The sequence below is a fragment of the Lacerta agilis genome, chromosome 3 (genome assembly GCF_009819535.1).
Source record: "Lacerta agilis isolate rLacAgi1 chromosome 3, rLacAgi1.pri, whole genome shotgun sequence".
Taxonomy (NCBI): Eukaryota; Metazoa; Chordata; class Lepidosauria; order Squamata; family Lacertidae; genus Lacerta; species Lacerta agilis.
The window spans coordinates 97,937,827-97,954,622 of NC_046314.1; the positions used below are offsets into that span (position 1 = coordinate 97,937,827).

A 16,796-nucleotide genomic window follows, 5' to 3' on the forward strand; every position below is an offset into this window, starting at 1 on the left:
ACGCCGGCTCCCTCGGCCAGTAATGCGAGATGAGCGCTGCAACCCGAGTCGGACACGGCTGGACCTAATGGTCAAGGGTCCCTTTACCTTTACCTTTAGATCTGAAGGCAACCCTGTTTAGGGAAGTTTTTAATGTCTGATGTTTTATCGTGGTTTTAATTTTCTGTTGGGAGCCGGCCAGAGCGCCTGGGGAAACCCAGCCAGATGGGTGGGGTACAAATATTATTATTATTATTATTTATTATTATTACATGCATACATGCAAAGTGTTCCCTCAAAAGGCAAACAGAATGAGCATCAACTCCTTGGCTAGACCTCTACAGTGTTCCCAAATTAATTCCACATTAGCTCAGATCTCATCCCTGAAACTGCAGAAAGCTATTAAAATAAGGTAAGAAAAGCTATTTCAATAAACAGCACAATAGAAACAATGCCCACCTTCTAGAGCAGCCTCTCTCTGCCTTTGGTTCCCAGATGTTCCCACACTACAACACCCATCATCCCTGACCACCGGCCACACTAGCTAGGAAAGATGGGAGTTGTAGTCCACCAACATCTGGGAACCCAAGGCGGAGAAAGTCTGGTTTCGAGGAACAAGCCCTGTGTCTCACGGGTGCATTTAGCTCACTGGGACAGCACATGGTTTCACAAGCAAAAAGTTCCCAGGTTCAATTCCAGAATGGGGTGGGAAAGACAGAACCACCGCTACAGTCAGTGCAAATAATTCTGAGCTAGACAGACCAATCATCTGACTCCATGCAAGGCATTTCCCTATCCTTCCACATATCTTGCGAAGAGGGCAGATAACCATGCTGAATAAAGTGTGTTACACTACTGAACCATTACCGCCCCTTTGGTAAATTAGGAGTCTAACAGTCACCATAAAAACTCTATCTCTTAAAGTAGTCCCCGAGAACATGCTACCTCCAACATGCATCAAAATTGGTGCTTGAACTTGAAGCAGTCTGCCTTCCTTGGCTGTACTGCCTGCTATTCAGAATTTTTATCTGATCCCTTTGGAAGCACCTGACGTTATGAGAACTTGAAAGGTTTGTTTTCATTTGTTAATATTTTGCATCTCATCTACAAATCTACTGCCTTTTCCGGTAAACTATTTTTAAAAGTGTTGAAATCCACCTCTCACTTGAAGTTCTCGTTCAGCACTACTGAGGGTTTGGTCCCAGGCTATGATGTAAGAGAAGGTTAGCACTCAGGGGCAATTTAAGCATGATCTTAGGCAAGCAAGAAGAATTTACCTGTGCAATGTTGTATGCATCTCCTTCTTTAAACCAGGTTGGTTCACCAGGGATGGAGGCTGCACTGGTGTGCTAACACGATATGCACAATCTGTTACATAGAACTGCAGATTTGGAATGGTCACAAGAGCCATCTAGTCCTATCCCACGCAATGCAGGAATCTTTTTGCTCAATGTGGGGCTTGAACCCATGACCCTGAGACATCACACAAGAATAAACCACTGTGAGTCTTTTGGCTTCCACTTTGCTTAAACACAGCTTCATATGTAATTTGAACTGACAAACCATGATGAATGCCAAGTAGGTATTGCTTGGAACAAACCGGTTATAAACAGAAGCAAAAACGGAAGCTCAAGAACCCAAGGCTCAATGTGGCTTGTTCTCATCACACTAAAACGGGGGTGTGGGCCCCCCCATAGGTTGGTGGTCTACTTCCACCAACCTTGACCATTAATAATGTTGGCTGGGGCTGATGGGAGCTGGAAGTCCAACATCATTTGGAGGGGCACAGGTTCCTTATGCAAACATGTCCCAAGTCTCATAGTGGGTACCAGATTTTAATTTTTTTTAAAAAAAACCCTGCCTATCAAACCTTTCCAGGCATAGTTGAATGCATCTGATTCACACAAATTCCATGGAGAACCTGCTCTCCCACTGATGCCTTCCATCAGCAGGCTGCACTACTCAATAATTAGCATCGCAAGAATGATTTTATCCCCTAAATTTACTTACACACACAAAGTGCTTTCTTCCTCATCAATATCATCCAAGAGACATACAGTCACGTGAATTTCTCGACAGCCTGTTTCAGAAGTTTGCCTTTGCGTCGTTAACTACATCATGAAAAAGGAGAAAATCTGGGACTACCATTAACATTCATGTTTGTCGAGGGGAAGTAGCACTTTATTCAGCGGTTCTGAATAAAGGAATGCTACTACAGAATAAGTGATGGCATTCCGGAGAAGCTGCTTTGGCAAGAGGGGAAGAAAAACACAAAATCAATTCCTGAATAGTCTTCCTGATCAGTACTCAAGCACTAATTGGAATTCAGAGAAATCTGCACTCAACATGCCAGTAAAAGGAAGAATCATTACTCATTCTTCAAAGCTGTAAACAGAAGATAAGTGTGTTTCAGGAAATTATAGGTACTGAAGTTCAATAGTTCAGACATTTTTTCCATCCTCATTCTGTAACAGCAACAGCAGCAGTGATCTTTATACAGGTGTCCAAAAGCATAGCATGTTACCTGCACTTTACAAAAGTCATTCCACCAATTTTTTACACTGAATAAATCAGTGGCTGACGCTGAGTGTATACAGCAAATCTGTTCTCTGTACCTGTAAGGAGTACGTTTTCAAGAAGCTATTAGTCACATCCAACACCTAAAAGTATAATGTGTGGAGTGGCCTTATGATAAATACATGGGAAGTAGGAAACCCCACTGTTGCTTGGAGTCCATATATAACAACAAGATATGGACAGGGAAATCTGCTACTCACAGCAGAGGCCGAACTTTTCTAGGAGTTATGGGTTTAACAGCAAATCCTCCACTAGGTAATGAGGAACAAGGATGCTAATAAAGAAATAGATAATCACATTTCTTGCTAATTTCTTGCTAATTTCTTGCTAACTGCATCTATATAAGCAGGGTTGCCATGCTTCAAAAAGTGAAAATATGGGCACAAAAGTTGTTGAGCATTTTTTTGCAAAATCTCAAAAAGGCCTTCCATTCCTTTTCCATCCTGTCCTTTGAGACCCCTCCAATATTCCCCATTATCTTGGTCGAATTGTGGTATTCTATTAATTTGGTAAGCCATTCTATTTTTGTCGGAATCACAACACTTTTCCAGTTTTTCTTATCCACTTCTTTTAAATTTTCAGGCATAATACCCAGCAGAAAGCCCTCTGGTGTTTTTTTTAAACGAATATCTAAACATTTTTTTTTCATTTCATTATAGATTGTCTCCCAAAATAACCCACCTGTCAAGCACCTGACATCATCAGATGATTGGCAGGTAGGTGGTTCTGCCCACCTGTCAAAATTGACCTGCAGGGGTAGAGGAGAGATAACGTTCAAAAAGGTTGAGAGGTTTGAGAAAGCCAACAGGAGGACAGAAGTAATGAGCCAGAGGAGAATATTAGGGCAAAGTGAAGGGATTGCTTCTTTCTTTAGGACAGACGGGAATGGAAGGCATTTGGGTGTAAATATGTTTTCCACCCCTTGTTTTAAATATATCTACAAGAGAAAGAGAGGTGGGGGGATGTTAAAGTGGTACTAGCTTCCTTTGGCGAGGATAATTCATTTACAGTTTAAACAAACCCATGAGTAAACTGGAGATTTTCAACGGGTTTGGAAGATGGGGCTTTGGAAACTCTTTTCTTCAATGTAAAATGCAGTACCACTGCCATGGATTCTTGCAGAAGTAAGCAGAAAAAAATAGTTTTCTTAAAATTGCCTGGCCTCTCATTTCTGTCAAACCATGCTACAACATCCACTTCTAAATGTTCAGCCTTGGATATAGAAATTAGAACCTTAGGTCTTCAATACTCTGTAGCACAAGCTGCATCTAATTTAATGAGGCTTCCTCTATCATTGCACGGTCTGGGAGATCAGGCTTTCCACTCATGTCAATGACACCTGCCCATGTAACCTAATTTTAAAATGTATCCGTGGCTGCCTATTAAGTGAAAAGGTACAAGAGGTGGGTCAACACAACATCTGTGGAAATAAGATCCACTTTTATGAAAAAGTTCCTACCTTCAGGCTTCCCAGTTTGAAAATGTTGGCTCATTTAAAACGACCCAGAAAGTTACATAAAATGTACTTGACTGTAATCCAAACACAAGTACATATTGGAAACAAAGGATGCCTGAAGGAAAGCAAATTACATATCGTTGCTCTAGGTACACAGTGATTATTCTGCAACAAAAAAAAAAACATGAATCAAGAGAGACATCTAGCGGTTTTTTTATTATTACAAAAGTGTCTCAGCTGCTGAACCAGAACAAATAGATATAAAATGCAGGTTTCCTTAAACAGAGATTATTGTTATAATTTCATTGTAAATGATTAGTTACCAAATGTCATTCTTAAAATTAAATTAGTGGAGGCATGCAGCCTGAAGGGCTCACACATACCCAAATAACAAAACCACCAGATTAGATTCTATTCGTGTTTATATATTATTCAGAAAATGAATTTCAGTCATAGATGCAGTGCAGCTGGCACCATTTCACAGCTGTAAGTAACCTCAATCAAGAAGGAACATTTCCACCCCCATCGTTCTGCCACTGAGGTCCAGCTCCGAGGGCCTGCTGGTTCCGTCGCTGCAAGAAGCGTAGTTACGGGGAACCAGGCAGAGGGCCTTCTCGGTAGTGGCACCCGCCCTGTGGAACGCCCTCCCATCAGATGTTAAGGAAATAAACAACTACCTGACTTTTAGAAGACACCTGAAGGCAGCCCTGTTTAGGGAAGTTTTTAATGTTTGATGTTTTATCCCCACCCCTGCAATACAGACTATTGGCTAAAGCCCATTTGGACCAAACAGCCTTAAGTGTATAATTGTAAAGAAGAAGAGAAGAAGAAGAGTTTGGATTTGATATCCCGCTTTTCACTACCCGAAGGAGTCTCAAAGCGGCTAACATTCTCCTTTCCCTTCCTCCCCCACAACAAACACTCTGTGATGTGAGTGGGGCTGAGAGACTTCAAAGAAGTGTGACTAGCCCAAGGTCACCCAGCAGCTGCATGTGGAGGAGCGGAGACACGAACCCGGTTCCCCAGATTACGAGTCTACCACTCTTAACCACTACACCACACTGGCTCTCCAAAGTTGCATTGCAGCCCATGGATGTGCTGTTCTCAGGCCCTGTGCTTCCCTTTGTTCCTGTCTGCTTCTGCCTCACTCTGACTTTCCTAGAACTCCTTGTCAACACTTTCTGCCACACTACCCACTCCTGCCCAGAATCCATTTAAGAATTCAACCTACCACCCAGACTACAAACCAGACGCACCACAGTTCTCTCACTCTCAGAATCAGCTCACTTATCCCTGGCCCGTTCTGCAAAGGCTCACGAGAAAAGACCCAGGCCCTTCGCCTTTTCTGAAGCCAGACTCCAGATACATGAAAGTCGAATTATGAAAGGGTTCAAGGCATTTAAAGGTGTCAGGAAATACATGTAGAACAATCGCATGACAATGAACTGTGGGGGTAAAACCCCTCAATGTGTACTCTTCCATTTATAAACAAATACAAATCTTGCTTCTTATGCTTAGAGCTTTGTACATCCTTTTAAGATAATGGAAAGGTAGCATTTGTGAAAGGAGGGCTGCAATCCTACGCATACTTACCAGGAAGCAAGGCCAAATAAACCTGGGGTGGTTTCTGTGCAAGCAGACTTAGGGTCGTGTTTTAAATGTTATACAGCTAAATCTAGATTAGCCCCAAGTTGAAGCAAGCACAAATGTCTGAAGTATACTTTTGTGAGGGAAATGAAGAAAAGAAAAAGGAACAACTTAGCAGGTAGGGAATAGTAAAATAACTGCAACCATTAGCCGAGAGCGCCATTTTACACCCAAATTAACAATCATAGACTTGGAAGGGACCATTTAGTCCAACCCCCAGCAATGCCCAATGTGGGGCTCAAACCCACAGCCCTGAGATTAAGAGCATCATGTTCTTGCAGTTGTAAATTTATTTATTTATTTACCACAGTTTAATTATTGTTATCAGATGATAACAATAACAATACATTTCATATAAATTTATCAAAATAACCCTGTTTTACAAGTACCATACCTGTTTTTCTTAGAATTCTCATCCTTTCCTCTTTTAACTCCAAATATTCTTGTGATCAATGTACTAAAGAGAAGCGTAGATGAATTTCTCACCTATCAAGCAACATAAAAACAAGTGTTAAATGACATTTCAGTTTTCTTTTCATTATGCATAAGTTAAAGTAGATGAAAAAACCCCAAATAAGGGGAAAGAACTTCATTTTAAAAAACATAATGTTAATTTCAACTTATACTTTTATTTATACTGGAATTAGACCTGTGGTTCCCAACATGGGGCACACGCCCCATGGGGGGGGGGGATTTGATTTTTAAGGGGTGCAATTCAAGAATGAGTTATAAACAATGATTTTTCTGCATTTCTTATGGTTCTAGGGGTCTCATATACAGTATATAAATATATTGTGACATACACATATTTTTTATCTCGTGGTGAGCTCAAATTGTATTTTGAATTTGTTAGGTACCTTTATTTTATTGTATAGTAATTAAAATGATCAAAGTATTACATAAAAAGCTTCCATTGAAATTATTTTATATTTATGCATTTAGACCCACTGAAATTAATGAACATTAACGGAGCAGAAGTTAGATCAGGGTTTCCCAAACGTGGGTCTCCAGATGTTGTTGGACTACAAATCCCATCATCCCTAGCTAGCAGGACCAGTGGCCAGAGATTATGGGAATTGCAGTCCAAAAACAGCTGGAGAGCCAAGTTTGGGAAACCCTGAGTTAGGTGGATGCAGCCCATTGATAATAACTTAAAGCACTTATTCTAGACCAAGCATGCCACCAGAGACTTCATTATCACCTCCAAATGGCACTCTCTCTCTCTCTATATATACATATATATATATATACTCTCTCTCTCTCTCTCTCTCTCTCTCTCTCTCTCTGTGTGTGTGTGTGTGTGTTAAAAAGTTACTGAGTTTTTAATATTAACCAAGTGAAGCAGCTTTCCATGTCAGAAGGTGAATGCAGTGCTCTGCCTTCATTGCAGGAAACTAAATGAAACCCAAATAAAAAGAATACCAATAAGAGCCAAATTTCAGTGTTTCTGTAGGCTGTTTTATAGCCTTTCCCGCACGCTGTCCACTTGGCATACATTCCATATAACTCTATAAAAAGAATTCATAAAAATCTAATCAGGCATTGTAGTGTTATTGAGAAACACAATCAATGCCCCAGTTACCACCATTAACATGTGGCTTTCAAACTTAATATACTGAACGTAAAGGATCAACTTACTGCCCAGACAGAAGACGTAAAACCTAATATTGCCGCTCGCATTCCATCTGCCACGTAAGGAATGATGTTTTCTCCTAAGCGGGTGTCCTTGAATAAAGCCCTCAAGATATTTAAAGCATGGACCTGGTAGGGAGGGAAGTCAATACAGGCTACTTAGTTATTGGAATAACCTCAAAATTATGTACTTTAACTTCAATACTGTAACTCTGAAAAGCGAGCAAGCCCTGATCAGTAGCCTGCTTTGACTTAAGAGTCGGGGGCCAAGTTGATAACCGGGAAATTTCAGGAGTAAACAGCTTGGTAAAAGATAAAGAAGACACATCATGAAAACAATCCGGGAAACAAATTTCAGCAGGCCTGTTCCCAGTAAACTGTGACTGCACCACACACATCACCACAATAAAATACCTATTTAATCTACATTAAAGTTATATTTAGCATGTGTGTTCCCGTTGAAGGATATACAAATCCAATATCCTGGACCCACACTTGAAGCAAGAAACCACTGAAAGTGAATTATCACAGAAAGGTGGCTTATTTTTGTTTTGGCATGTATCCCCCCCACAAGACACTAAGCAGGCCATCGAAATTAGGTCAGTGGTGTATTCTGTTCAGTGTGGGAAATTATTCTAGAATTCTACACCTCGATACTTGAAATCTTGTCTTACTTTTCAGCATAAATTAATAAATTAAGGATTAGTTCTCGTATCCATAATGGTCTTTAAGCAGTTCTTCCTGTTTCACATTATTGTATGCTTAAGAGATTTTTGAAACATTAAGTGGTTTACAAAATACCTTAAAATAAGTATCAGCTTCATCATAAGCTGAAGCTTTTCTTCTTCTTCTCAAGCCTTTGAAGGGCCACGTACCAATTCTGTTACTGAGTGTACCGGTTTAGTATCTTTCTGTCCTTGTAAAGTTATTACCTCCTTTTGTTTTATGATATTTTTGGTGACGCTTTGGTTTTAGATTGTTTTACTGTACCCTGTCCTAGGCTTGCTTTGGGATGAAAGGCAGGTTAAAAACATTTCAAGAGATATAAATAAAACTTATTGTGGCAATAAATTCCTGGAGTTAATACAGTCGAACCTCGGCTCCCGAATAGCTTGGGAGTCTAACGTTTCGGCTCCCGGACGATCGGAAACCGGAAGTGAGTGTTCCAGTTTTCTATCATTCTTTCGGAAGCCGGATGTCCGACGGGGCTTCTGCGGCTTCCGATTGGCTGCAGGAGCTTCCTGCAGCCAATCGGAAGCCGCGCTTTGGAAGTCAAATGTTTTGTAAGTCAAACGGACTTCCAGAACGGGTTCTGTTTGACTTCCGAGGTACGACTGTTCTTCCTTTGGCATGAATCCAAAGGAGGGTCCCAGGGGCTAGACGACATTGTACTGTTATTCTATGGCAACAGTGTCCTAAACCACTGATAGGGAAACTGTGGTCCTCTGGATGCTGTTGGGCTCCCAACTCCCATCACTCCCACCCAGTATAGCCAATGGTTAAGTAAGATGGGAGTTGAAGTGCAAAAGTATCCGGAGGGCGCCAGATTTCCCCCAACCCTGTCCTAAACAAACAAAGGATAATTTTACTGACTTTCCATTTTGATGCAAGGTAGATATTACCTGAGGGACTGTGCTTGCTGGAGTACTTGAAGGTGAAACTAAAGATATCAGCTCTTTCATTGTCATTTTTAACAAGCCTGCTTTACCCTTCTTCGGTTCTGAAGCTAGCAGAGCCTAGAACGGAAAAAGAAGAAATAAAGATATAGCACAACTCACTCACTAAACCCTTTTGCAAATAGATCCGACCCAGTTGCCTCAAGATTCCACACACACACACATATATATATACATATATTACACACACCTATCTAGCACAAATGATGAGGAGCATCAGACCTCAGCCTTAAGTCCCAGGAAGGGACTTTCAACGTTTAAATGAAAACAAAATCGTGACTCATTAAAGAGGCAATTTTTCTAGATGAACGCTAGCCAGAGTTGGTGCAAGCAGTAGAGTAATATGACATCAAGAAATGAAACTGGCAGCTCTAGGAACAAGCTAGAGAAACAGAAACTTCAGGAAAACTGGTTACCATTAAGAAATAACCTCTCACTTGTCTTAATTCTGTTAGTTTCATACATAATACCGTATCTGTTTTGGATTATGCAACTGGAGAGAGCCAATAAGTGCATCTGATTAATTTTAACAAGCACTTGCAACCCAGTTTTGAAGCTATAAAAGGAATGAGGAAGGTTTGTACTTCTGTACACATATACTCTTGTCGTTTTCATCTTAGGTATTTATATAAGTTCTATATTTCAAGGTTGCTGCTCGCTTCCCAAAAAGTAGCACGCATATTTGGTGCACCATATTTCTTCAAGCTGAAGCTCATTCCAGATCTCTAGTTCTAGCCAGAAGGCTACCACCCAAAAATAGTAATAAATGCTGACCCTAAAGGAAAAAAGTAACCTATTTTCAGGAAATGACAGCCAACTGTCCTGCGCTACATTCCAGATTCTGCTCATTGTTTTGTTCTGTACAATCCCAAATGGAGCCCATGAGATTCCATGTTGTAGATGTGCTCGGAATTTCTTCCTCTGCTTATATCTGGGCTGACATAGGTTCAATGAAAGTAAGACAGGTGAGTAGAGACTACTGTACTGTTTAGACACAATTGTAATTAAGTTGTGTGTGTGTGTGTGTGTGTGTGTGCGCGCACACACACACACACACACACACAAGCAAACAAACAAACAAAAGAAGAATTGAAGACAACCCATGCACATTTTAATAATCAAGACCATCCTGCAGCTCTTAAGTAGATCCAATGAAGAAACTGCAATTGTTTTAAGATTAGAAGTGCATCTTAGGTACCTGTATATAGAATGGAATCCCAGCACTGCGTCTAGTGGCACATAGTTTAGAAGAAGGATCGCTAGATTTGATTTCTTCCAGTACATTGCACAGCCACTGCTCTGGCAGCCTATGCAGGCTTTCGTTGTCACACCTGCAATGCAAAGAAGAGCATGAAAACAAAGGAAAGGCTACAACTGAAAACACAGCAATCAGGATACATAACACTTAAGGTATCAGTGAAATCTCCTTTTTTTGCAAAGAATTGATGCTTTTGAATTATGGTGCTGGAGGAGACTCTTGAGAGTCCCATGGACTGCAAGAAGATCAAACCTATCCATTCTTAAAGAAATCAGCCCTGAGTGCTCACTGGAAGGACAGATCCTGAAGCTGATGCTCCAGTACTTTGGCCACCTCATGAGAAGAGAAGACTCCCTGGAAAAGAGCCTGATGTTGGGAAAGATTGAGGGCACAAGGAGAAGGGGACGACAGATGACAAGATGGTTGGACAGTGTTCTTGAAGCTACCAACATGAGTCTGACCAAACTGAGGGAGGCAGTGGAAGACAGGAGTGCTTGGCATGCTCTTGTCCATGGGGTCATGAAGAGTCGGACACGACTAAACAACTGGCTCATATCAATTTCTCCCAAGAGGACTCCGGGATGCAGACAAAACTGGCTAATAATTAGTCTGGTCCAGGCATCCCCAACCCGCACCCCTCCAGATGTTTTGGCCTACAACTCCCATGATCCCTAGCTAACAGGACCAGTGGTCAGGGATGATGGGAATTGTAGTCCAAAACATCTGGAGGGGATGCCTGGTCTGGTCTATACCAGCTGGCAGAGCCTCCACAGGGTTTCAGACACCAGCTTTTCCCAGCCTTGTCTGGAGACACCCAGGATTTAACCTGGGACCTTCTGCATGTGAAGCTGAGCTATAACGGTGCTTTGTTGTGGTGTCAGAAGTGTCCTCTTGCCGTGAAGTATTTTTCCTCTGCAGTTACCCCGTTTGGCATAACCTATAAAGCCTTTCTGCACCGCAGTCTTAAAAAGAAATATTTCTTCCAAAACTAGAGGAATAGCCTCCAGCAAAGGAGCAAAACCTCAAATTCTACCTGGATGCCATGCGCAGCCCAAAATATTGTTCAGCCAGCTGGTCAAACTGAAGTATTTACCCATTTCACATACTTTCCAAAATGCAGTGCAGATGAAATTAAGGAAACAGCTCAATAAATTAAGGCTAGTCGCAGAAGATGCAAACTGTTCAAAAACAGGCTAAGCAGATACGCTGCTTAGCTCCGCAAGAGATTAAAGTATGTGGCTTCAGATGTTATATGAATGCTAATAAGAGCAGCACATAAAAGGGTCTCATTCTTCCTATCCCACAGTCTTCTCATCCCCTGAGAAGCACAGGTCGTCCTCTACATCTTCCAAGTGGATGAGTTATTCCATACAACATCTGTTTATACCATTATATACTGATTGTTCTATATTTATACACTAAGGATTGTATCTGGCCAAACTGTGAGCAAAAGAGACCTACTGAAATTAATGGACTTTTATTCAATCAATCAATCAATCAATCAATCTTTACTGCGGTCAAAGACCAGACAGCAAAGTTAACAACAACTTAAGAATTCTGATTTCAATGAGTCTACTCTAACAGAGTTGAATGCAACCCTAATTTTCTTCCTAGCTTGTAATCTCAACTCATTTTACCAACTGTTAATTATGGAAAACATACAACTAAAAATACTGCCTCATCTAGTCCTTTCCTCTTCTTCCATCTAAGAATGCATGGGGGAAGCCTTAGTACTTGAAGAAGAAAGGAGGAGAGGAATCTGCTTATACCCTGAAAGTCTTACTGAAATTATGCTCAATTCATGCACCAGCACATCCGTAATTAAAGGTGCATAAAGCACAATCAACCATGTCCAATTTCAGCTCATACAGGTAAACCTTTCCAGCAGTGCGAGTTCTCGCACCTCATTGACACATGTTTTAAATGACAAGATTTTCTAATTTTTAAAAGCCTGCATGCCATCTCCCAGGTTCTCCCTGGCAAACGAAACAACTGCAATCTGAGCCAAAATAATGTTCGCTCACAAACTGATTACAAGACATGATTATTACACATGTGTATATTCCAAGTTGTAAGAGACCTTGTAAAGCCATATTAGCTTATTTTTCAGAAGAAAATATGCTCCTGTGTATATTGGGAATATTGGGACTGGGATGCGGAGTCCTTAATATTATGAAGAGCAATATAACTGTGAGTGATAATATAACTACCTTGCTTTGGAACTACAATACTGATGTACCTGTTAAGGGATTTTAAGCAACTGAGTAAGACAAAATTGCAACACATCTGGCTTTAGTATGGCATTTGGGTAAGTATTTAAACTTTTAAAGACACATTCATTATGCAACAACTTAGGAAGACATCAACATCTAAAGTTTTTAAAATTAAATTTGTGGATACTAAACGTCCTATATTAGCGAATTTCATATTCAGATGGTGCAATGAAATTGATTTATATAACCACAGGCAAAATTTCTGTACAGAGATCTATCCTAGAACTGCATGTCACCCTGTTCTTCTCCCTCCCCTCCATGACAGGGCCTTTTTGGTGGTGACACAGAGGTGGTGGAAATATCCTCTCTCCACTGAGATCTGTTGCTCCCCTTCTCCTTAACCATTCAGATGCTTACTGAAGACTTCTTTCTTGGAGTGCAGTGCCCTTTGGGTTTGTGGGTTTTGTTTTTAATCTGCTTTTCTGGATTTGTTTTTATCTGCTGCCATTTAGACTAGGTTTGCTTCATGTGTTCTTCATCTTTTAACTATTTTATTATTCTTGTGTAAGCTGCCATGCATGCATCCTGGGTCAATAAATTAAGTAGCCTACTGAATATACAGAAACATTACAAACCAGCATGACGTTCTAGCACAGCCAAACACAGTTTAGCCCAGTGGTTTTCAACCAGTGTGCCGTGGCACCCTGGGGTGCCCTGAATGATAGCCATTTCTTTTTCATAATATTTCCTCTCTCTTCACCAAGACACACATGCACACAGATATATATGATCTCAAAAACCTTGTGACTGTTCACTGATCTTAGTTTATTACTGATTTACCACTCCATGATTCTGGTTCACACAACAAGCCATTCTAGGACTTGTTCATGCCGCAAATGCAGGAGGGGGAGGAAGCTGTATAAAAGCGGTGGGGGGGGAGGTATGTTCACGATTATCCCATGGCTGGGTTAGCGTGTCATGCAAACCAGCTCTAGGCCTTGCCTGGAATTCACTGAGAAAGCAATACAAAAATATAGCCGAGCTACCATGTAGCTGAAAGGAAAAGTTGTTGGGCTTATCTTGGAACAAACATGAAGCTCCCTCCTGCTGGGATTAGCAGAAAAGAGGGAAAATATACAGAAATGAAATCTGACAAATCCTTAGCACCACGACGTTGTGCTGCTTTGATGATGCCGGAAGTAATACAATCCTTTCAGGTCACCCACTACAGCTCCCACATTTTTCTGCAAGCAAAACTCTGGTAGTCCCGAAGTAGTAAAAACAAGTGAGAACTGTTGACTTTGAAAATGGAAGAGACTACTCCCTTCGACTTGGCAATAGCACAACCCTCTGGGAAGGCTGAAAAGTTGTTTCCATGAGAAGCAAGTGGCAAGTGAGGGGAAAGAGCTTTTCAACATTGCGATGGCATTCACTAACTCATGCATGTCTTTGCCCATGCTGACTCCTGATCTGTATCAGATGGAACAAGCGGCTAATTTTATCATACTTAATCTCCAAAACCTCTAATTAAAACATCACACAGCTCGCCAATGTGTAAGTTGCTCTGGTTCTAATTCAGCAAATGGCTTTTTGTGGTTACTCTGATTTACTTTTCCTCTTGCCAGTTTAAACAATCTCCTGTGCAGGCAGAGAAGCGACTCCAGGCATTTTCAGAGAATACAATAAACGTCCCACATAAACTGCACCTTTTGCCACACAGCTGTACACTACCCCCCCTGCAAAAAAAAAACCCCAACAATGTGCTAAAGGTATCTTAATTTTGCAATGTAATTAAAATGGTGCTTTATCTGTGGGCATACAGTATAAAACAGAATGTACAATGTTATTCATCAACGAGCAAAACTGGTAGGCTTCTCAATGGGATATTATTTCAGACATAAATTCAGTCAAGGGCAACAAGTTTCCTCATGTGTCATCTTGACAAATAATACAGTAATAAATGAAGAAAATAAAGGATTGCACCCAACTTTAGTCATAACCCAATGAAATCAATGGATAGGATCAATCCTATTTATTTCAGTGGGTCTACAAACACGGCTCAGTTGGATACAACCCAAACAGCATTTTCTTCTAGAAGGCCTGTATGTTAGGTTGCCTCAATTTTTGCTAGTAATAGTAGTTAGTGTTCAGCACTCAGCCATTTTGGCATCTTCTCTCTTGCCACAACCACATAAGTTACCAGTATATCTATAGTATTATTCCAATATTGCTTTGTGTGTGTGTGTGTGTGTGTGTGTGTGTGTGTGAAACTGATGGACAGATGTTCACCACCTATTTAACTCATAGAGGGGATAAGATCTGAAACACCAGCTCATAAAATCTTAGTTGCTGCAAGAGACCAGCATTGTATATAGAAATCCCACAATGCCTTTTAATGGCCAAGGAAGCATTTGTTCACAGTATGACTGGTGGTTTAAAAACTAGTGAATCATGTTTCCTATCTCAAGATTTCCTACCTCAAGATTTAAAGCCAGGCATAGGCAAACTCCGGCCCTCCAGATGTTTGGGACTACAATTCCCATCATCCGTAGCTAACAGGACCAGTGGTCAGGGATTATGGGAATTGTAGTCCCAAACATCTGGAGGGCCGGAGTTTGCCTATGCCTGTTTAAAGCCCTAAACGGCCTCAGCCCAGTATACCTAAAGGAGCATCTCCACCCCCACCCTTCTGCCCGGACACTGAGGTCCAGCTACGAGGGTCTTCTGGCAGTTACCTCACTGCGAGAAGGGAGGTTACGGGGAACCAGGCAGAGGGCCTTCTCGGTAGTGGCGCCCGCCCTGTGGAACGCCCTCCTATCAGATGTCAAGCAAATAAACAACTATCTGACGTTTAGAAGACATTCCCCTGTTTAGGGAAGTTTTTAATGTTTGATGTTTTATTGTGTTTTTAATATTCTGTTGGGAGCCACTCAGAGTGGCTGGGGAAACCCAGCCAGATGGGTGGGGTATAAATAATATATTATTATTATTATTATTATTATTATTATTATTATTATTAGGATAAAAGCAACCCAGGAAATTATTCCCCTAATATAGTCATTATAATGTCAACACAAGGCATATAAGATTAATACATGCAATAGCTAACAGGCAAAAAAAAACCTAGGTTATGAGTGGAACAGCCTCAGGTGATCACTGGAGCAATGGAGCATCACCTACAGCTCTGAAGAGTTCTCAGATTCTGGACTGACCATACCCATCCAAGTTCTCCACTAGGTCCCCCAAGACAGGAAGCACTATAGGCGGCTTCCTGTTTGAGATGGGACTTTGCCCGAGCAACAAGAGTTTTCCTGGCTCTGGTGTGCTTCTATGTTCTTTGGCTCCGATTCCTGGCTAGCTCCTTGCCTCTGATTCCCCGGCCCAACTCCTCACTCCCTTCCGACAGTGGCCAATGGGCTCAGCCCTGACAGCATGGACTGCACCCAGATGAAGTTGACTTTGCTTTAGTTCTTATGTGGGAGAACTAATTAAAATGAAATGGAAAAATACGATTCATCATAGCGGGTGTAAGTCGGCCTTTGTACGCCTTTATAAATTATCAGATTTATACATCAGCCAATGAAAAGCAGCGAGAATTTCCAAGCAAAACTGCAGGTCTTTTTTCTGAAAGCTGTAAATGTATTACTCATTTTCAAAAGGAGAGGGGGGGTGGAGAAGAGAATTTATTCCACGTTTCCTCAAAATCTCAGCATTTACTAGGCTACTACTGGACAGCAGTTTTTGGTTTTTTTGGAAGGATCTTGAACATACACCTTTGTCAGGCTTAGGGAAATGGCACAGACAAAGGATGCTGAACTCTCTGTAGTCCATCTCCTGACATCAGGTATCATTTTTCTTCCATTTATGCTCCAATACCAGAAGTGAAGGGAAAACAGCTTTGGAGTGTAGGGAAGTAGCTGAAGAGAGAAACTGCTTGAGGGATGGGTTCACCACTCACCAGAACACCCTTCTGCATTTAAATCACACAACTGCCCACATGGCAAATAGTCAAGGACAATAAAAGCTGTAGTTCAGAAACATCCAGAAAGCTAAAAGTTAGTGGCTCTTGTATTATACGTCCTGCACATTTTTTGGGGGGGTAAGCTGTCTTTTGAGTATTTTTGTGGAAAGGTTTAATAAGTAAGATGTGTTGTAGGCAGAGCAAGGGATATGCTGAAGCGGGGACGGCTGCTTCACATTTATGAAATTACCTCAGAGGATGGAATGGGGAACCTGTGGTCCTCTGAAATGGTTGGATCCCAACTTCCACAAGCCTCAGACAACATGGCAAATGATTAGGAGTAGCTGGAGTCCAACATCTGGAGGGCCACAGGTTTCCCACCCTGAATTAAGAGAAA

The 16,796-nt window shown here is 41.3% G+C and overlaps 1 protein-coding gene across 3 annotated transcripts in view; it reads right to left on the reverse strand.

The window, feature by feature from the left end:
- THADA (THADA armadillo repeat containing) overlaps window positions 1-16,796 on the reverse strand; it is a 137,130-nt gene that overhangs the window by 89,618 nt on the left and 30,716 nt on the right. For all 3 annotated transcript variants that reach the window (XM_033144875.1, XM_033144874.1, XM_033144873.1), the window contains 4 exons: window positions 10,166-10,298; window positions 8,914-9,027; window positions 7,298-7,420; window positions 6,054-6,145 (listed from right to left, as the gene is read on the reverse strand). In XM_033144875.1, coding sequence (XP_033000766.1) covers window positions 6,054-6,145; window positions 7,298-7,420; window positions 8,914-9,027; window positions 10,166-10,298 — 462 coding nt within the window. The remainder of the gene's footprint in view (window positions 1-6,053; window positions 6,146-7,297; window positions 7,421-8,913; window positions 9,028-10,165; window positions 10,299-16,796) is intronic.